The sequence below is a fragment of the Linderina pennispora genome (genome assembly GCF_002104995.1).
Source record: "Linderina pennispora strain ATCC 12442 chromosome Unknown DL89scaffold_4, whole genome shotgun sequence".
In the NCBI taxonomy this organism is placed as follows: Eukaryota; Fungi; Kickxellomycota; class Kickxellomycetes; order Kickxellales; family Kickxellaceae; genus Linderina; species Linderina pennispora.
The window spans coordinates 358,179-377,163 of NW_024468252.1; the positions used below are offsets into that span (position 1 = coordinate 358,179).

At 52.7% G+C, this 18,985-nt stretch overlaps 9 protein-coding genes across 9 annotated transcripts; 8 read left to right on the plus strand and 1 right to left on the minus strand.

Annotated features, from left to right (window-relative positions):
* The first annotated feature begins 510 nt into the window (after nt 1–510).
* Nucleotides 511–1,509, plus strand: DL89DRAFT_266232 (uncharacterized protein). Its single transcript, XM_040887010.1, has one exon. The coding sequence runs from the start codon at nt 831–833 to the stop codon at nt 1,494–1,496; it is 666 nt and encodes a 221-aa protein (XP_040744728.1). The 5' UTR covers nt 511–830; the 3' UTR covers nt 1,497–1,509.
* Nucleotides 1,510–1,678: 169 nt separating this feature from the next.
* On the plus strand, nt 1,679–2,726 carry DL89DRAFT_266233 (uncharacterized protein). The gene has a single exon (XM_040887011.1). The coding sequence runs from the start codon at nt 1,989–1,991 to the stop codon at nt 2,643–2,645; it is 657 nt and encodes a 218-aa protein (XP_040744729.1). The 5' UTR covers nt 1,679–1,988; the 3' UTR covers nt 2,646–2,726.
* Nucleotides 2,727–3,129: 403 nt separating this feature from the next.
* Nucleotides 3,130–4,425, plus strand: DL89DRAFT_282676 (uncharacterized protein). The gene has a single exon (XM_040889703.1). The coding sequence runs from the start codon at nt 3,293–3,295 to the stop codon at nt 3,950–3,952; it is 660 nt and encodes a 219-aa protein (XP_040744730.1). The 5' UTR covers nt 3,130–3,292; the 3' UTR covers nt 3,953–4,425.
* Nucleotides 4,259–5,199, plus strand: DL89DRAFT_291768 (uncharacterized protein; the record flags this gene model as incomplete). The annotated part of the gene is made up of 2 exons (XM_040890231.1): nt 4,259–4,923; nt 5,100–5,199. 2 exons carry the CDS (start codon nt 4,259–4,261, stop codon nt 5,197–5,199), a joined length of 765 nt encoding a protein of 254 aa, XP_040744731.1.
* A 6-nt stretch (nt 5,200–5,205) lies between these two features.
* DL89DRAFT_121711 (uncharacterized protein) lies at nt 5,206–6,021 on the plus strand. The gene has a single exon (XM_040883215.1). It carries the CDS (start codon nt 5,312–5,314, stop codon nt 5,996–5,998), a length of 687 nt encoding a protein of 228 aa, XP_040744732.1. The 5' UTR covers nt 5,206–5,311; the 3' UTR covers nt 5,999–6,021.
* DL89DRAFT_121713 (uncharacterized protein) lies at nt 5,884–7,241 on the minus strand. Its single transcript, XM_040883216.1, has one exon. The coding sequence runs from the start codon at nt 7,158–7,160 to the stop codon at nt 6,045–6,047; it is 1,116 nt and encodes a 371-aa protein (XP_040744733.1). The 5' UTR covers nt 7,161–7,241; the 3' UTR covers nt 5,884–6,044.
* A 225-nt stretch (nt 7,242–7,466) lies between these two features.
* On the plus strand, nt 7,467–11,694 carry DL89DRAFT_282680 (uncharacterized protein). Its single transcript, XM_040889704.1, has 3 exons — nt 7,467–7,532; nt 7,700–7,787; nt 7,936–11,694. Exons 1-3 carry the CDS (start codon nt 7,479–7,481, stop codon nt 11,508–11,510), a joined length of 3,717 nt encoding a protein of 1,238 aa, XP_040744734.1. The 5' UTR covers nt 7,467–7,478; the 3' UTR covers nt 11,511–11,694.
* Nucleotides 11,695–12,425: 731 nt separating this feature from the next.
* On the plus strand, nt 12,426–13,822 carry DL89DRAFT_321613 (uncharacterized protein). The gene is made up of 3 exons (XM_040891292.1): nt 12,426–12,737; nt 12,848–13,045; nt 13,142–13,822. Exons 1-3 carry the CDS (start codon nt 12,612–12,614, stop codon nt 13,781–13,783), a joined length of 966 nt encoding a protein of 321 aa, XP_040744735.1. The 5' UTR covers nt 12,426–12,611; the 3' UTR covers nt 13,784–13,822.
* A 1,454-nt stretch (nt 13,823–15,276) lies between these two features.
* On the plus strand, nt 15,277–18,502 carry DL89DRAFT_121744 (uncharacterized protein). The gene is made up of 2 exons (XM_040883217.1): nt 15,277–16,059; nt 16,356–18,502. The coding sequence occupies exons 1-2, from the start codon at nt 15,648–15,650 to the stop codon at nt 18,401–18,403; spliced, it is 2,460 nt and encodes an 819-aa protein (XP_040744736.1). The 5' UTR covers nt 15,277–15,647; the 3' UTR covers nt 18,404–18,502.
* Nucleotides 18,503–18,985: the final 483 nt, after the last annotated feature.

Consider the following 18,985-nt stretch of genomic DNA (forward strand, 5'->3'; position numbering starts at 1 on the left):
TTGTGGCCCAAATACTACCACTTACGCATGTTCATAAGACAAATTAATTTATAAAATAAACCCACAAATATTGCATAACCACCAGAGGAGCTACATGGCCATATTCAATAGGTGCTCATAAATAAATATCCTAAGGGGGTTGCGCAGCCGGTGATGACCACCATGATGATACCATGGAAGTTATCAGGCCGACCGGCAATGAGAGCAGCTCTTGCGCTGAACCAATGGAGATATATAGTGGAGACCTGTGACCACTACAATAACAACTTGTCACCCTGGTTTCACCGATGAGGTCAGATGCCGCACAAGATCAAAAGGAGTTTACAGAGCAAGTCACCCAAACTCGCTTTGAAGTTAAAAAAGAGATGTATTTTTAACCAGCTAAAAAGATTCTAGCGGACGGTCGGACACTTTTTAGACTATAAAATCTTATATATAGGTAGGCAAAGATACGTGCTACATGTCGCTTTGATAACTGGATCGTTCATCAGTTTTTGGGCGCAAACAGATCCTAGCTGGATTTATTTCTGGAATCACCATGATATCATGCTATCACATGGACATCCATAGCTCTGTAGGAGAGAGGGCGGTACTCCTGCTTTGTCGCTGCCACTAAAAATAGGCTGAGCCAGCTCTAGGCACAGATAGCAGACTGTGGGCAGTAGTGCTTGGCCGTCATGTGCCAGTCGGTGCTGCCTGCAACTCCCCCTTATCCGGAGCCATCAAGAGTACTTAATTTGCGATCGTGTGAACATTTCTGCTCTGCATCTACAGAGCATTTCCGCTATCACTCACATAGACACACTACTCCAACATCTCGGACGACTGCGATGGCTGCTACCGACTCGAATACCTACATCCTCCGCTACTTTGACATCGTCGGAATCGCGGAAACTGCCCGTCTTATGCTCATCCTCAGCGGCGCCAACTGGATCGAGGAGAACCCAGAGTGGCCGGCTGCCAAGGACCAGCAGCCGATGCGTCGTCTGCCCGTCCTAATCGAGAAGAACCCTGCCGGAGAAGTGGTCCTTGAGCTCACCGAGTCGCATGTCATCGAGCGCTATCTTGCTCGAAAGTTTGGATTCATCTCTGCCGAGCCTGCTGCTGCCGCCAGACATGAGCAGCTGCGCGATCAGATGGTCGATATCCAGTTCTCTCCTGTATATGCAATCGAGAGCGAGGGAGCTGCCCGCGAGTACTTCCTTAATAAGTACTCCTCGCTGTCCGAGTGCTTGATCAAGTTCCACACCAAGGTCCTGCAGGCAAATGGCAGCAACGGCCATTACTTTGGAGACAAGACATCTTATGTTGACCTGGCGCTGTACGCATTCGTCAGCTTCCTCCGCACTCTAGCTGAGGACAAGGGCATGCAGTTTGCCGAGGTCTTTGACCCAGAAAACGTGCCCGAGTTCGCCAAGGTTGTTGACACGGTCAGGGCCGAGCCAGCGCTGCAAGATCACTTTGCGGGCAAGCGTAGGCGTGCGTCACGGCTTTAGCTGTTTCTTTGACCTTGTTCCTGAATATGACTAAATCATCCTTAGCTAGTGCTGGTGGATTTTTTTGCCAAAGATAAGGAATTTGTCAGCCATGCAAGGCAGCACCACAACTGCTGCATGATGGATCCCTCGTACATGGAAAACACCCAAATAGAGCGCCTTTTCTTGCTGTCAATTACAGTGTCTGCTACTTTGGACTTTTACATATCGCTCTATGGAATTCCAACTGACTAATGAGAACAGCTGACAAATATGTCATGGCTTTGTGGTAGCAGACATAGGCTTGATTGCCCCTTTGTCTGGCTACAATGGCTGGGATATCCAGGTAGCAGAGTGCTGACGTTGCGGTCTTGGCTGATACGGGACCGCAGACGACGTAAGCAGTCTGGGTTGGTATAAAAGCACAGGATGGCTTCCCTCCATCCCACACCTCATCAATAGCAACCTCCTCAAGAACATATCGGCAACTATAGCCTCTAGCTTATATCGACAATGGCCAACACTTCCAGCTACATCCTGCGCTACTTCGATCTGCCCGGACTCGCCGAGACCAGCCGCACCTTGCTCAACTTTGTCGGTGCCCAGTGGGCCGAGGAGCATCCCGAGTGGCCCGCAACCAAGGGCAAACAGCCGTTTGGCCGCCTACCTGTCCTGGTCGAGAAGGACGCCAGTGGCAATGTCATATTTGAGCTCTCTGAGTCTGTGGCTGTTGAGCGCTACATCCTGCGTACATTTGGTCTGCTTCCCACCGATGCCAAGGCTGCTGCGCGCCAGGAGCAGCTGCGCGACCAGTTCACTGATATTCTCCTCAGTATTGTGTACTATGACGGTGCTGAGGATGCTGACAAGGCGAAGCGGAAGGAGAATGCTGTCGCTCTCATAAAAACTGCTGTCAGCGCATACTCAAAGCTGCTACGCGAGAACGGTAGCAACGGCCACTTCATCGGTAGCAATACTACCTATGTTGATATCGCATTCTACAACCTGGTCAGCTTCATCCGTGCCAACAGCAAGGAGAATGATGACGGGTTCGCGTCCCTCCTTTCAGTCGAGAATGCCCCCGAGTTTGAGAAGGTTATCGCTGCTGTCGAGGCTGACTCGGCCCTGCAGTCCCATTTTGCCACTCGCCAGAAGATGGCTATAGCCTGAGAAACATGTTCCCAACTGTTTAGTTCATTTCAATAGTGACCAACATTCATTTGAATGTCATTAAATTCTGATTAATCATTATCAACGTACTTATCCAGCCAGCGGGCGGAGCTGGCCTGAGGGTGATACTCCCTAATAGAGACTATACCCCGAAGCCGGCCCGTGCATCCTACAACCTATTCCTATACTAGCACCCTATCATTAGCTGCTTGTAGACAAGAGCACTGGCCTTGGCCCTATGAATTCCGCTCGTTGCCAAGCTGATTTTATGCCAATCTTACATTCGGATTATGCTGGCATTGGCATTCCACACCACAGTCCAATTTGCCACAAATCCGCTGTGCATAAGACAGTGGTGGGGTTGGTGTGGAAGAAGCGAGATCCAAACGCATGACTAGTGTAGTGACATAAAAGTGACTGCGTGCCAAGCGGAGTCCATAGTGCTTGGCCACAAAGCCATCATGCCTTGGCACAGCCTCATAGTGCGGAAAGCATAGCACCGCCAGGTGCCCCTTCATGCATGGTTCATAGGCTATAAAAGCCCGAAACGCAGCGTTGGTCCAATACTATACAGCACATCAGCATCGGCTATTGCGTGCCTATACCTCGCCACATACCCTACAAGCATCACCACCAGAAACCTGAAAATGACTGGCTTGAACAGCTATGTACTGCGCTACTTCCCGGCTCATGGTGTTACAGAGACGATCCGCCTTCTGCTTGACTTTGTCGGCGCCGAGTGGACTGAGGAGCATCCTGAGTGGCCGGCGAAGAAGGCAGAGCAGCCATTCGGGCACCTGCCAGTCCTCGTCGAGAAGAACTCTGACGGCGAAGTGGTTTTCATTCTTTCCGAATCGCTTGTCATCGAGCGCTACCTCTTGCGCAAGTACAATCTAATGCCGTCCGATCCCACGCTCGCTGCTCGCCAGGAGCAACTACGTGACCAGCTCTATGACACATATGTTGCTATGGGCTATGCCATGCATTCTGATGGAGACTTCAAGCAGATGTTGGTGCGCAGGCGTGACGAGATGCTCGAAAGCCTGACACGGGTTCATAGCAAGGCGCTTCAGGACAACGGTGGCAATGGTCACTTCTTTGGCGACAAGACCACGTACCCCGACCTTGCTTTTTATGCATTTGTCGTACACATCCGTGCTGAGTCGGCAAAGGACGGCTCCGCTGAGCTCACTGCTCACTTTAACCTGGAGGCAGTGCCCGAGTTCGGGAAACTTGTTGCTGCTATCGAGGCAGACCCGGCTCTGCAGAGTTATTTTGCAACGAAGGAGAAGGTCGCACGCGCCTAGTGTTTTCTGTTTACCGTATCAGCATAAAAGCTTTGGATTTGTCAGATTGTGAACTGTTCCGACAATCTGCTCCGACATTACTCCTCAATGCGCGTTGATCCTCCACCTTGGCGCTAACAATATCAGCAACGCCCCATCCGCACATCGGAATATTGTATTTAGAGAGCGTGTCGGTGTTTGCGTAATCGTCGAGGGGCACCAGCTATAAAAGCTGGAAAAACATACAGCCTGATGCGGCTGGACACCAGGCTCTCCTTTTTGACTGAACAAACTACAGACCTATCTACCAAGCATTTACAAGCCGCTATGTCTACTCAAGATTCGCTGTCCTACACCCTCCGCTACTTTGACGTACAAGGCCTTTGCGAGACCACTCGGCTGATACTTGATCTGAAGGGGATCGAATGGACCGAGGAGAATCCAGAGTGGCCGGCGGCAAAGGCTGACCAGCCAGTTGGCCGTATGCCTGTCCTGCTCGAGAAGAACAGCGATGGCGAGGTTGTGTTTGAGCTCACTGAGTCGATGGTCATCGAGAGGTACCTTGCACACAAGTACGGACTCCTTCCAACTGAGCTCCAGGCATCGGCGCGCCAAGAGCAGTTGCGCGATCAGTTCAAAGATATCTGGACCACGTCCATCGTTTACCATCTTGCTGATGATGAGGATCGCAAAGCCAAGCTGAAGGAGAAGTACGACGAATTGGCAACCTATATGGTGAAGTTCCACTCGAAGGCGCTGCAAGAGAACGGAAACAACGGCCACTATGTCGGCGACTCGATCTCGTACATCGACATTGCTCTGTATGCATTCCTCAAGTTCATCAGGACCCAGTCGAAGGCCAAGAACGACGACCTCTCCAGCTACTACGAGCCAGACAAGGTGCCCGAGTTTGCCAAGGTTGTTGCTGCCGTTGAGGCTGAGCCTGCGCTCGAGCGGTACTTTGCCCAGGAGACCAAGAATGTGACTATTATGTGGTAGTTTTCTAGGTGTAAGGTCAGTGCCATTAGTGTCTGCTCAGAATACAATTGTCCATCTGACTTTTGGACATTCTCACAGTATGCTTTATGTGCAGCATACTTAGTGAGGTTGGCGTGCTGGCAACTCCCCCATGAAGAATGCGGCCTTTACAGAGGCCAAGGGGCCCCAGGGGACACGCAGTGGCAACCAGCCTGCTGACCATCACTGTTGTCCTGCCAGATGTCCGCCATGCGTGGCCTTCGTGGGAAAGCGCGCCAACCACACCCTAATCTGGTATGCAAGCACTACATGTATAAAGCGGCACAATCTGGCTGACGAATACCATGCCTTTGAAATTTCCCGCTCCAAAGTGAATCGCTCTTCAGTCTCACTTTATCAACCATGACGCTTACTACTGACAACAACGGCACATCCTACGTCTTGCGCTACTTTGACGTGCAGGGCTACGGCGAGACCATCCGCATGCTGCTTACTTTCCTCAAGGTTGACTGGTGTGAAGAGCTCCCCGATTGGCCCGAGGAGAAGGAGAACCAGCCGTTTGGGCATTTGCCGGTCCTGGTCGAAAAAAATGCCAATGGCGAGGTCACCTTTGTGCTATCAGAGTCGCAGGCAATCGAGCGCTACCTTGCTCGCAAGTATTGCCTAATGCCCACTGACTTGCAGCAGGCCGCACGCCAGGAGCAGCTGCGCGACCAGCTTATTGGAGTACTAAAGTACCATTTTGAGTACTGCAAGGCAACGGGTGCTCGCAAGGAGATCTTGGTAGACAAGTACACAGAAGATGCTAGCAAGCTGGCTGCTGTTCATGCCCAGGCTCTGCGCGATAACGGCAACAACGGCCACTATATTGGCGACAAGACGTCGTACATTGACATCGCCGCATATGCGTTCTTCAAGTTCTTCCGCTCTGAGGGCCCGCGTGCACTGGAAAAGAAGCTTAAGCTGTTTGAGCCCGAGAACGCCCCCGAGATTGCAAAGCTCAATGCCACTATCGAGGCTGACGAGGATCTTGCACCGTACTTTGCATCCTCAGCCAACAGCACTAGGCCAACAACACTGTTCAAGTAGATCTGCATATGTTTTTTTTGAAGCTAGGCAATAGTACCCTGTGATACTAGTTGGCTGATGAACGGACAGCTGATAGCACTTCGTTGACACTGAGCCCAGGAACTTCGAGCACCGGTTTCTTCTTCTGCTGCTGGGGCGCCGATAGAATGCCGTTATAGATGATGTAGCCGAAGAATACACACAGGCCGCCGACAACCGACCTGACCTTGATTGCGCGCTGCGGGTCAGGCTTGTCAGAACCGATTGGCAGCGAGGGCACAGTCGCAAAACGCAAAACCTGCTGTTTAACAATGGCGCCAAGTCCCTCAATCCAACTCCCGCCTGCGACAGTCTTTGGCTTGGCCATCTGGCTGTGGATTCTGTCGCAGAAGGTAACGAGATTCGGGTACCTTGAGGTGATGATCTGCTTCAGTGTCGATTGAGGCAGCTCCGGGTAGAGGATCAGCGAAATGTAGCCATACACGACTGCGTCCAGCGTTGATGGGCCATCACCAAAGAAGTACTGCTTGCTGCCCAGCTTCCTTGACAGCGCATCCAAGCACCGGTCAGCCTCTTTGTAAATGGGGTGTGCTGACTCGTCCGAATGGCGCTGGAACCCGCCCATCGCCAGCAGGTAAATGCGCGGAATCTTTGACTTTGCACCGGCAGCTGCCTCAGTTACCTTTGTGGTGTCCCTGTCGTCTTTCTTGTCCTGTATATCATGGGCCTTAAGTCGCTCCTCCGCATAGCCTTTGAGCTGCGTTGGGACAACAAGGCTAAGCGGGAATCCAAACAGCTTGGCGAGCCGCGGCCGGATCACGTCAACAAAGTTCTCAGAAACCATGTACCAGCTGAACAGCAGTGCATCGACAAGGCTATCTTGGACCAGAGATATGTAGGCAGTGGATTGTGAGGTCTGCTCCGCATTCAGCGCGCTGTCCAGGTCGTATCCCTCGCGCCTCAGGAACTCGATAACATGCCAGAAACCCGACTCGACGATGTTGTCCTGACATGTTAGAACAGGCAGGCACCCTGTGGGCGATATCCCGCTGTTGTTGACATGGTGCAGTTGCCAATCAGCCTTGGCGAGCTGGAGATACGCCTGGACGCTGACACACGACGGGTCAAACGAATACAAGCCGTCGTGCTCGAACGGCGACCCCCACGAATAAAGAGAATACATTTTGCACTGTGCTGAAATAGAGCCGTCGATTCAAAATGAAGGAAAAAAGCAGACAAATGGAAGTTGCGAATCGAAGGAGGGGTAAAGCAAAGTCCAAAATTATTAAGGTGCAAAGCGATCTGTTCATCACTGTGGACGAGTCGCCAGCATTGCTCGTGAGCCGGATCTACAGTGCGCAGGTTGGCTTTGGCCATGGTCTTTCTGCTTTCTTGTCTGCTACCGTCCTACACTTTTCTGTTTAGCAGCATACGTTTTCTCTAATTTCTATTTTCTAGGACCCTTCTAGCAGCACATCTTGGCGTGCTGGCAAATAGAACCATGAATTACATTCAAGTGCAGAGCGACTTGGAGGAAGCGTGCGCCGACTTCCAGGTACGAGTGGGTCTGGAGGACTGGCTGGCTTGCTGGCTGGCCGGCAGCTTATATTGCCATAGAACCTGGACTTGCAGCGACGGAGATTCGCTTGCTGCTTGCAAGGCCAACCCTCTTTTTGTCCTGGATATCTACGGCAACTAATGGCGAAACAATGCGCTTTGTAGGTCCCCTCAACCCGCTTTGCCGCCGAGCAGCGGCTGCAAGAGTTTGGCAAGCGACCAGATGCAATTCCTGCTGGCAAACACATCCTTGGTAAGTGTTCTCAGCCCCCGTTGTTTGCCTTGTCGCCCCACCTGCTATCCCTGCTGAGCAGTAGGCAGCCGGTTGGGAACACAATATGCATACTAAAGACCTGGCCCCATGTTTGTTTGGGTCGATGTGTACTACTCTTATCAACTAGCAAATTCAAATGTCCCCACTGCACAGTTTTTCGCCCTGCGTGGGATCAAGGATGCGGTGGTTACCAGCTACGCGATGCTTGGGTTGGCAGACGCGCTCTCTCTGCGGGACGAGCTGCTGCAGATGGCCATATCTAACAGCCGCAACTTTGAGGCATTTGTGCTTGATTCGCTGTGCTGGGTCATTGCGGTCGTAACAAAGCGTGCGTGGGTTGAGACACCTGAGGAGAAAAAGACGGCATTTACGCAGACTCTGTACGATGATATCGTGAGGCACAACAAACCCAGCATCGGCATCATCACCACCACATACCTGATCGACGAGTTTGCCGGTGGTAGCAAGTGCTCAGAGTTCCATCTGCCATGGGAGTTCCACTACTCGTGCAAAGCGTCGTTCGAGAACACGCACATGCGCCATCTGTTTGAGGCAGCACTGAATGTCCTGCACAATCAGCTGCAGCAGGCTGTGAAGGCGGAAAGGGAGCCTCGGTCAAGCGGATATGCCATCACATTTGAGCGGAGATCGGCCTTGAATATTGCTGAGAAGGTGCTCAACTGGGATTTTACCTCCAGCGACGCAAACAAGGTCATTTCGGCGTCATTTGGTTATTCTAGAAACGCAGGAAAGCAGTCCACGTCAAGTGGCAGAGGGTCTGACAGCCATGCCAACCGTAGTGGCATGAGCGGGTTTGGCGGTGACGATGACGACAGCGGTGAGGGTGCGTTCCTTGAAAACGAGGATCAGAACCGGTCACCTGCGTTCCCAGAAATTTGGCGCCAGATTCTAGTCAACAACGACGTGATCACCATGTTCTTCTCTGTGTACGAGGTCGCCTTTAAGGATCGCCAGCACGCGCATTTTTCGCCCGGCAGCACACACTTGGCTCTACAGTGCATTATCCAGCTTTCTGGTCTGCGCGGCACCGATCTTTTTGGCAAGGGTGAGGAAGGCGACAGATTGCGCGCGGAATACACGCGGGCAATAATGCGCAGTCAGCTGCAGATGATCCGCCATATCTGCTCGATGAATCTGACATCCGAGGGTGCCGAGGACGACGTCATGGCCACGACGCAGATGGTCCGGCGGCTGATTGAGACGCAGCTGAGCGAACAACCGTCAACCGTTGTGGACAACCAGAGACTGCACTCACTGGCGTTCCTGATCATTGGCGTGCCTGAGGCGATCGAGTATTTTGGCCAGGTCACGGCGTTAATATGTATCCTGCTTCAGACAGCGTGCAATGTGGTGCAGTCTGACATGGTGCGGCAAGTAGATGAGGATTTTGGCGACGTTGACAACTACTTTGTCATGCAGGCATTCGATGAGCTGGCTAACGCGTGGTCGTCGGTTATCAACGAGGTTCGCGAGTGGGAGGAACTCGAGTCTGCCAACCCTGGGCAGAACAGTGCTTCAAGCAACAAAGGTGCGCTAGGCACATTCATGCAGCTGCTTCATTCGACTGCGTTCATGATTCGCAGCGAGTACGTTCGCCTGCGCATGCTGGTATGCGAGATCGGTGTACAGTCGGGCGACAATGACAGCCAGGGGTCGATCATGGACCAGGGGCTGCTGGAGAAGGACTATGTTGTGTATGAGGACCAGCTGCAGTTCTACGCGCTGCTTGCACGGCTCGATGTGAACACAGCAACAGATCGGGCGCTGCAGGGGCTGCGTGGGCGGTGTCAGGCGCTGCAAGAGGAGTTTAGCAAAATCGAGGCCAACGAGAACGATGTCGACCAGCAGGTCATCGACCTTCTACATGAACAGATCCACTGGATTATCCTGATGATCGGGCATACACTTGCAGACTCTGGAACGTCGGAGCGGGTGCTGATTCCTAGACAGATCACAGAGTACTCATCCAGCTGCAGCTCTCCTGAAGAGGACAGCGTCGTGCAGTGCATCATGGTGATTCTAGAGACACTGCAGTTCGAGCTGATGAGCCCGTCGTCGGCGCTGGTCGCGTATTGCAGCCCGCTACTGGTTGAGACGATTTTCTGGACTCTGCGCCGAATTGCCCCAGTGTACCTGTTCCTCGACCACTCTGACTATCGTGATGTCAGCGGAAATATTGTATCGGCATTTGGAGCCGAGCGGGACAGCGGCCGTGGCATGGCCATCATTCATGGCCTGCTTGATCTTGTGCGCCGCACGTTCAACCTGTGGTCATCAGAGGAAGATGTGCTTCATGCGTGCGTGGACATGCTACTGGCATTTGCCCAGCGGCAGACTATTGCGCAAGAAATTACTCGTTCGCCACAGTTCACGCCGCTGATCTTCTTCTTCACCAGCAACCTCAACATGTTCCCCGAGTCCACGCACAGCTCGATTATCGAGGCGCTGGCATTGCTTTCCTGTCATTCATTGTCAGAGGAGCACGAGAAGAGCTTTTTGGAGCTCAGGACCCTGATTATGCTCAGCCTGAGCCAGGTGATGAATGACGCCAACTTCCACACAGAGTACCAAGATGGGCGTGTTATCAGCAAGATCCTTGATGGGCTCGAGATGATGGACGGCATTCTGCAGGCAGCCAGCTTGCGCAACATGGATATGCAGTTTGACTTGTTCTTTGAGGTTGAACAGGTTATCGAGCGGCTGCTAACGATATATAGCCACGAGCACAGCATCATGCTCAAGTCGATCCAGGTTGTCGAGTCGGCCGCAAAGTACCTGGACATCGCTTCGCTGCCAGATAATGAGCACAAGCTGCGGTTCTCGCGCAATATCCGCACTATATTGCTGAAGTATCAGAGCGCTAAAGATGGGTCTGCTACCTACGAGGTTGGCGCCGATGTCGAAGCGATGCTGGAGGTATCTGCGCTGATGACAGTCGTGTCCAACTTGGTGCGCAACGAGATTGGGTTCGCTCCCGACGAGGCGAGCCGCAACATGGACAAGGAGGTATCTGATGACTATGGCGAGACCGAGATGTTTGGTCTCTTTTGCGTGCATGTAACCACAACGCCATCGCAGCTGCTGGCACCAAACGTGATGCGCTCTTACATGCAGCTACTGTCCGAGCTGATCCAGTACCGGACTCCGTCACTGATCCGCTGGCTGCCTGTCGAGAGCTGGAAGGCAGTGCTGAACATGCTGATTGAGGGCATTGACCACGATGTGTATGATGTCGGCAGCCGCACCTACGAGACAATCAGCAAGCTGGGTGCGTTTATCAAGCTAGCCGATCTGAGCAGCATACCTATGGATCTGCAGCTACTGCTGCGTGAGGGGGTGGCGCGGATGTTGGGCAAGCTGCTTAAGGCTCTGCTGTTCTCCCCATTTGACTCGGACCTTGTTGAGTCGGCGGGCACAGCCCTCGTCACGCTTAGTCTGATTGAGCCTGCGCACCTGCAGCAGTGCTTCAGTGAGCTCCTCACACAGAGCGACTCGACTACGTTTGCTGAGCGGCTGTCGGCGACGTTCGCCAAGTTCAACGCCGATCTTTCAACGTCAGAGGCGATCAGCAACTTCCAGAACTCGACCGCCCCGATCCCTAGCCCAATCGACGGAACCCTGCTTCGACAGCCGCTGTTTGAGTTCCTGGTTAATACCCGCGCAGTGCTGCGTGTCAAGTAAACCCTTTTGTGATATTCACTATTGGCAATATCATCTGCTTTCCAACTGGCATCTAAATGCGAAACCAGCGCTTCGTTCCTCTTCATTACGCTGGTCTAGACACGTTTTTGGAGACTTTGCTGATGTTGTAGCTGTTGCCAGGGTGGAGTCCGCGCTGCAATATGCATAAAAAGGGATTCTGTATACCAGTAATGAAATCTAGACACACACGTCAGGGTCCATTCTTATACTCGCACTCCCATCTCTGGCACAGCAGCAGCAAAAAGAAGGTACGCCTGCATTTTTCTGTGGATTTGCAGTTTCTGTGCAATTTCGCTTCTCTCCACGCTGCCCCCATATCAACCTAGACCATCCTGATCGCAGAATTTGCTTGATCGACCTAATATGCGGGTAATTTATTTGGACGGGGGGAGTGGGCACATATGGATAGCGGATTGCTTTTTCTGTTGCGCCTGTGTACCGCAGAAAAGAGGTGGGGAGGGGCAAATATGCTGCGAAACGAGGAATTTGCAATATAGGAGCCATGTGCAATATTCGGATTGACTGATGCCGCCCTACAAGCATAGTCTTCTCTTTGTGCCTCTGCAGCACCCTGTGCCAATTTTGCAATTTATACTACAGCGTGTGGCAAGCCAGCCAGAACATGATTATATACAATTTTCAGACCTGCTGTACAGCTATTCCTCCAGTGCACACGGGAGCATTTATCTCACATACCTCTATATTTTTCTCTCTACCAGTGCTTGCATATTAGGTCGGGTGTTTATACGTAGTGTCTGCCATTCTCCCTTATCCTCTTTCTCCTGCTCTTCATCCCCCGCATTTTTGATCAGTAGATATAGGCTCTCTCTTGCCAGATTTTCTTAGCTGCTCCCACCCCAGCCATTTCTTCCCCCTTTTCCACTTTGGGTTTTCCGGAATTGTAACAGTAGCAAACTGCAAAATTAGTCAGCATAGGGCTAACTAACCATCCTCACCATCGCCGGCCAACACTTTAGCAATTTGCCGAATCTGCGCCGATACTCCTTACCGACGCTTACAAACGGCGAGCCTCTATTTTGACCATATCTGAGGGTTGCACCCTGTGAAAGCAGAGAACGAATGAGCACCGATCTGTCTCAGTCTATCCAAGCCGATATGCAGTCTGCCGTCGATGACAAGTTTGATATGTTCGCCATGTCGACGGGCGTGCCTGACTTTGTCAAGAAGCTGTTTAGGCAAGTAGCAGTATGGAATATCGCCAGACAATGATCGATTTCGTGAATAATGCTAATACCTAGGAGCATGCTCTGTGCTGTTGTCCATTGCTTTTGGCTGCCACCTTTAGAATGCTCGAGGATGAAGCACACCGCGATATTGTGTGCTGGGGGTACGAGGGGGATAGCTTTGTGGTCAAAGATCCAAACGAGTTCTCAAAGTTTGTCCTCCCGCAGCACTTTAAGCACAACAACTTTGCGAGCTTTGTCCGGCAACTAAACAAGTACGATTTTCACAAGGTCAAGGTCACAGAGGAAAACAAGCGGTACGGCGACGAGGTAAATATGAGGCCATATCCTGTCAGGTATTAGCAAAACATCTCGGAGTGTATAGTAAATGACTGGTAGTACCGTGACTTGCCGTTTGTTTTGTAGGCCTGGGAGTTCAAGCACCCGAATTTCCAGCACAACCGTCCAGATCTGCTCGAGAAAATCAAGCGAAAGATCCCACCCAAGACAAAGTCGCTCGGAGGACTGGTCAATGGACGGCATGCTGACGGCGAGTTCCGCGTTATCACCGAGGATCTGCAGAGTCAAATACACCTGCTCACACATGCGCACGCCGAGGTCACCATGTATATGCACCAGCTGGGCAAGCAGCAGCAGGCTATGATTGACGAGCTCAACGGCCTCAAGAAAAACATGCAGACGCAGGACCAATTGATGGAGGAATTTGTCCGGTATCTGGTCAATCAAGACGCGGCCAGCAATGGCAGTCGAAGCAGTATCAGTGCGGCTGCCGCAGTCGCTGCAGCTGCTACAGGTATTGGTGGTCTGGGTACAATTGGCCATGTACCTGGTATCGGCTCGGTCGTATCGCCAGTGGGGACAGTCAATGGAGTTGGGCCCCTGATGGTCGGTAGCGACGCCAATGTCAATGGGGCTGCTGGAAACGGCTCCTTCTTGGGCGACAGCAGCAGCAACGGCAGCGCTAGTTTGTGTGTTGACTCTCAGTTGAAGCAGCAGCAACCACCCCAGCAGACACAGCAGCCACAGCTCTGCGAGCTCCCACACTGATGCTCACAATAAAAATTGTTACTTCCCCCTTCCCACTTGTTTGTTTTGTTGTGTTCTTAGTTGTCCCTCTGGTACCATATAGATGTTTATTTCTTCCAATAGTTCTCTTGGATAAAAACACGATAATGTAGTAAAAGAGTAGCAATTTAGCTTTACGTCTCGCGCCATACCAGCTGTAAGCCTTAGATCCAGGGCACGAGCACAGGCGCTGTGGCGAAGCTGAACAGCACGTTCGGATGTTTTACACACCTCAGGCAAACAGATTCTTGGGATACGCTATTATCACAGGGCCACATTTCTATAGCACGGCCACTTGCCAGTGGTCTCGTTGCGGTTGAAATGTACGCTTTCAAAGAACAAAGGCCGGATGGCTGCTGAAGGGTGCTGGCGATAACGCACGGAAGCAGCGTGCACAATGCCCTGGCCATCCATCCCTTGATACTATGTCCTGGGCTGGCACTATACTAGTCGGTCGGTCGCAAACAAGATGTGTCGGCGAATACCTTCCCCTGTTTGTCTCGCTTAACGAGCCCATCACTGGACCCGGGCCGTGCTGGCTGACGTAAATAGGAAAAGAGGCGGAACCTCATATCGCGCAGGACAATAGAGGGATGGACAATGTGGTCCATATTCCATACATGGGTTGCCAGCGTGCAGAATGCTCCGCGCATGCAGCAGCAACGGCTTCTGCGTCTGCCGGAGACGATCATGGTGCATGTTTGTGTATGTGTTTTTATTTCCCAGTGAAGCAGCCGTCTTCATATCCCAAGCCCCTGTGAACAAAACGCCCAAGCACCCACCGTTCCTGCCTGCCTAGCAGTATTCGCTCGCCCAGCAGCCGCTACTGTGATCACTGACATACACTAGAAGAGGAAGCAGAAAAAAGCGGGGGTGAGAAGCCAGTTGGTGTCCATTAATTGCTTGTTGAGCAGTTACCGCTTCGTTACAGTCAATTTCGATTGACAGCCTTGCCCTATTTAAGCGACGGTGTCTGGCGACAAGGCCTGTTGCTGCTGCTGAACTACTAGACTCCGAGCCATTCCTTCCTTCTATCACTCCACGCCATTTCGCGCATTTCAGTTCCCCTTCCCCTCCCCTCCCTCCCCTCCCCGCTGCGTCCATATTCCCTACTGCTTGTTGTGCGTTCGCAGCAGGCCTAGCTCACCACCTAATTGTCGCAATTTCTATATCACGAAAACATTTCTTTATTTTCCATTTTGTCAGCGCTTTTTGTCGGAGCTGCAAATTGTTGGCAAATAATAGCGTGTCTCAGCTCACACGGCCATCCACACATCGAACTCTTTGGCGCCCACCAATTCAGCTCCAATTGACTATACTGCCTGCGCTAGTGTCAAGCACTTTTGCTACATGCTCTGACTTTTTCCCTTGGTGTAGCAGAGAATCGCAATTCAGCAGTCTGTTTTGACTTTGCAGAACAAGTCAAGCGGCATCCGCCTAGCACAATTGCCGTCTTCTAGCTCCTAGCAGCACCAAAACAAGCCGTTTTGCTTTTACCACTTTTGGCTTGTTTGAATTCTGATTCCTTTCTGCGCCAGCGGAGGTAGCACCAAACGAAACGTGTGCCCTTCCCTCACTTTTTATTACCAGCCCCACATATTCGCACTTGCATACAGGCCATTTGCACGCCTGTCAAGCATTAATACCACCTGCCATCCGGCCCTAGCCATACTCAGTCCCCCACCTCGCTACCACTCCACGCCTCAAGGTCTAGATAAACCGTGGGTGATTATTTCGGCTACTTTTCTCCTTATATTACGCGGCATCCCTTTCTACTTCCCGCGCCCTACCCTCTATCGTTTCTCAGCAGTTATTTATTGCTCTAGCCTGTTTGTGTGCTGTGGCCATGGGGATCGCAGCAATTTTCAAGCGCCCAAAGGCCACGACATCGAGCGGAACGCTGAACGACTCCGAAGTCAGTGCCAACCGGAGACGTCAGGCGAAGCGAAGCTCGGCACCATCGGGCGACATCAAGCAGCGCTCCGAGTCAAAGAAGGGTGTCTCCAGGAGTACGTCTTCAGCAGCCAAGAGGAGACACCGCACCGCCGCCCAGCCCATCGATGACTGTGAGGACCTGCCCACGCCCGACAACAGTGTTAGCGAGAGCAACAACATCCGTGCCCAGAACTCGGCGCTACCGCAGCCGAATCAGCAGCCGAATCAGCAGCCACTGGACAACCTTGGACTGAGCCTTTACAGCATAAGGACACCGCCACCTGACCTGCTCGCGCATCAGATGAAGGAGCTTGATCCATTCGGTAAGTTCACCACTGTCCGCCCTTTTAGCACAAAAATGTAAACAGCCGCACTCGAACAATCGGCGGTTTGAAACTGCTCCTCCCCCTATCTAGGCATATCAGCCACGCGTCACTCTTCTCCATGAGGCGCAGCCGGTTTGTGTTTCGAAAACAGACCGTGGTCCATTGTGTGGGCATGCATGCAGGACTCTGTACTGCATGATCGAATCGTGCCATTTCCGCATCACTGTATTTTGCCAGCACACCCGCTAATGATCGCCAGGCATGGCTGCTGTACTGTTTTTTTACCCATGTAGCTGACAGCCCGCCGCCTCCTGCACTGACCAACTTTGAGGACCCAGTCTACATTCCGCCTCTGACCTTGACCGAGACGCTAGCTTACGAGTACACTGCCCCCAGCCAGCCGGCTACCCAGCCGGCTACTGCCGTCCGTGCTACTGCAAGTGCGTCATACGGCGGCAGCTTTGGGTCTAGTAAGCCAGCCCTGTCGCCGACCGGCAACACCGCATCTGGGGGTATGGATCTCTTGAGCGAGTTTAATGCCACTTATAATTACCTGTTTGGTACCCTGCCCCCCGATACTGTTGCGACTCCGCACAACGTCAGTGCTCTAGCCGATGGTCAGTTCAGCACGGCCACCAATTCTGGGCCCACTGCGCTATCTTGCCAGACGAAGTACCACTCTGGCTCCACAGCGCCAGCCCTTAGTGGTCTCCTGAGCCCTGTCAGCGACAAATCCGGGAAGAGCAACACAAATCATACTCAGCGTGGCGCTGGCAAGGCAAATGCTCGCTGCGATAGCGACTATGCATCATCGGTTGACGAAAAGACCGGTACTAGCGTATCCGACAGGGACTCGTCGGAGGGTGATTCGGAGAGTATGTCGTCTGGGGCTCAACGCGATGAGGAGCGTCGCCGAGAGGATGAAGAGCGCAGGGCTGTCGAGCAGCGCAATCGGCGTCGCGAGCAGCTCAAGCAGCAGGTCGCGTTTGAGCGGATGAAGGAGCGCCACCGCCGCCAGGTTGTCAGTCCTACGTCAGGTCCCAAAAGCATTGCCCGCTGGCAGCAGGATGCATCAATGAACGCTACGATCGGAAATGGGCTTGGATCGGGGAACGACACATTTACTGCTGCCCAATCAGCATTTGCCCAAGACACCCTCCATGCCTCATACGGCACAATCAACCGCGGCTATGTGGCTGGTGCTATCCATCACTCAGTATCAAACCAGGGATACGTTGCACATGGTGGAGGACCGGTTGCAAACGCTCTGTATTCAAATGCGCAAGCCAATGCCTCAATGCCGAATGTCGGTACGAACCTTCACGACACGCAGTTTGCTGCCAACCAGACACCGGCACATGGTACTCCAATGTCACCGCAGAGACTGCCGGCAATGGATCCGTTTGCTGCAGCTACCTGTGCTCGCATGACCGGCCAGCAGATCCAGCAGGTCAACGGCATCTACTATATGATGCCTGGACAGCCAGGATCTGTTCCTGGACCGATGCTTCCGCCGCAGGCTGCAGCACCGCTTTCCACCATTCCGACGCACCCAGAAGCACCTTCATACCCAGTGAAGCTTGCAATGAAGACCAAGAAGCAGAGTAATCCCTACCTGAGCGACTCTTCTGATGATGATGATAACGATGCGTCATCGCTCAACGACTCTGAGTCCAATGATAGCTCCGTCACTGGCAATCTTGACTATGAGTATGCTGCGTCTCCGGTTGGCTTCGATAAAGCCAGTTCCCAGCCGACTCATCCTGCTCCCCTGGTCACCAACAAGAGCGAGAGCGGCTCATCGTCGTCCGACTCGGGCGTTATTACTGTCTCCAGGACAGGCTCGCAACCCATGCTAGCAGATGATGATCGCACAGTTGTGCGTGATAGTGGCACCAGCGATGCTTCGAGCGACTTGTCAAACAACAGCCAGTCCTCTTCAAAGCGCCAAGTGAGGTTCAACGAGACTGTGTCTGTCGTCTTCAACACACGCAACTCGATAACTGAGGATGACTTGGACTCCAAGAGCGCACAGATAATTGGCTACGAGTCAGATAACAGCAGCAATGCCTCCGTCGAGTTTGCCATGTCGGCAGCTAGTAGACCAGCTACTGGCCATGGAATGGCGACCAAGTCGAGCCTGAAGAAGCCGGCTCTTGATGTGGCCAAGTTTGCCAACGACGACGCCTTTGATGCTGGCAACGCTTATAGTAGCCTGCGATACCAAATGCCAATCGACATCTCTCCTCATGCCGCTGCGTACTGGGACTTGGGAGATACAGCCACTGCTTTGAATAGCAATCCGATCCAGCCAGAAGTCCAGTGCAGCTTCGAGCCGTGACATCTCTCCTACACCGCCAAAACCCCGCCACAAGAAGAAGCACCGCATCGAGATGCAGCCTCTGCGTGATCGTGAGGCAGAGCGCGAGGAGGAGCTGAAAAAGGAAAGCAGGTCTGTAACTCTTCACACCATTGCCCCCACACAGCCAGGCCCGCCCTCTGCCGATTCCCTCCGGTCCTGGCCCTAGTCAGCAGAGCATGCAGCATAGACAGACTGCAAATGATGCAGCCTACCCCGCCGTTACTGCTGACACCATGCTTGAGGCCCGGCGTGCACTGATTGGCCACTACACGGCGCCAAATCAGCACATGCCTCTCGGTAACAACATCCCGCGTAGCAACAATCTCCCCACATCTCGCCCGCATGCATCGCAAGGCGTCAAGGTAATCAAGCCTCAGTCGTTCGCTCGCCCCAAGTCCATCCCCGCAAATGTGCCTGCAAAAGCTCCGCAGACCAGAGCCGCGGACTGAGACCAAAAGAGCCCAAGTCAGGTACCCAACAGTGCGCGAGTACTGGAGACCAGGCAAAGGAGCCCACCCAGCAAGCGACTAAGTCAAGGATGGAAGGCGGGAATAAGGATCC

Bases quoted from the DNA above. Each gene is read 5' to 3' on its own strand.
- DL89DRAFT_266232 (XM_040887010.1), top strand. From the start codon at position 831: ATGGCTGCTACCGACTCGAATACCTACATCCTCCGCTACTTTGACATC.
- DL89DRAFT_266233 (XM_040887011.1), top strand. From the start codon at position 1,989: ATGGCCAACACTTCCAGCTACATCCTGCGCTACTTCGATCTGCCCGGA.
- DL89DRAFT_282676 (XM_040889703.1), top strand. From the start codon at position 3,293: ATGACTGGCTTGAACAGCTATGTACTGCGCTACTTCCCGGCTCATGGT.
- DL89DRAFT_121711 (XM_040883215.1), top strand. From the start codon at position 5,312: ATGACGCTTACTACTGACAACAACGGCACATCCTACGTCTTGCGCTAC.
- DL89DRAFT_121713 (XM_040883216.1), bottom strand. From the start codon at position 7,160: ATGTATTCTCTTTATTCGTGGGGGTCGCCGTTCGAGCACGACGGCTTG.
- DL89DRAFT_282680 (XM_040889704.1), top strand. From the start codon at position 7,479: ATGAATTACATTCAAGTGCAGAGCGACTTGGAGGAAGCGTGCGCCGAC. The intron at 7,533-7,699 runs GTACGAGTGGGT...TGCGCTTTGTAG, and splicing joins AAGCGTGCGCCGACTTCCAG to GTCCCCTCAACCCGCTTTGC. The intron at 7,788-7,935 runs GTAAGTGTTCTC...CTTATCAACTAG, and splicing joins TGCTGGCAAACACATCCTTG to CAAATTCAAATGTCCCCACT.
- DL89DRAFT_321613 (XM_040891292.1), top strand. From the start codon at position 12,612: ATGAGCACCGATCTGTCTCAGTCTATCCAAGCCGATATGCAGTCTGCC. The intron at 12,738-12,847 runs GTATGGAATATC...AGAATGCTCGAG, and splicing joins AGCTGTTTAGGCAAGTAGCA to GATGAAGCACACCGCGATAT. The intron at 13,046-13,141 runs GTAAATATGAGG...TTTGTTTTGTAG, and splicing joins ACAAGCGGTACGGCGACGAG to GCCTGGGAGTTCAAGCACCC.
- DL89DRAFT_121744 (XM_040883217.1), top strand. From the start codon at position 15,648: ATGGGGATCGCAGCAATTTTCAAGCGCCCAAAGGCCACGACATCGAGC. The intron at 16,060-16,355 runs GTAAGTTCACCA...TTACCCATGTAG, and splicing joins GAAGGAGCTTGATCCATTCG to CTGACAGCCCGCCGCCTCCT.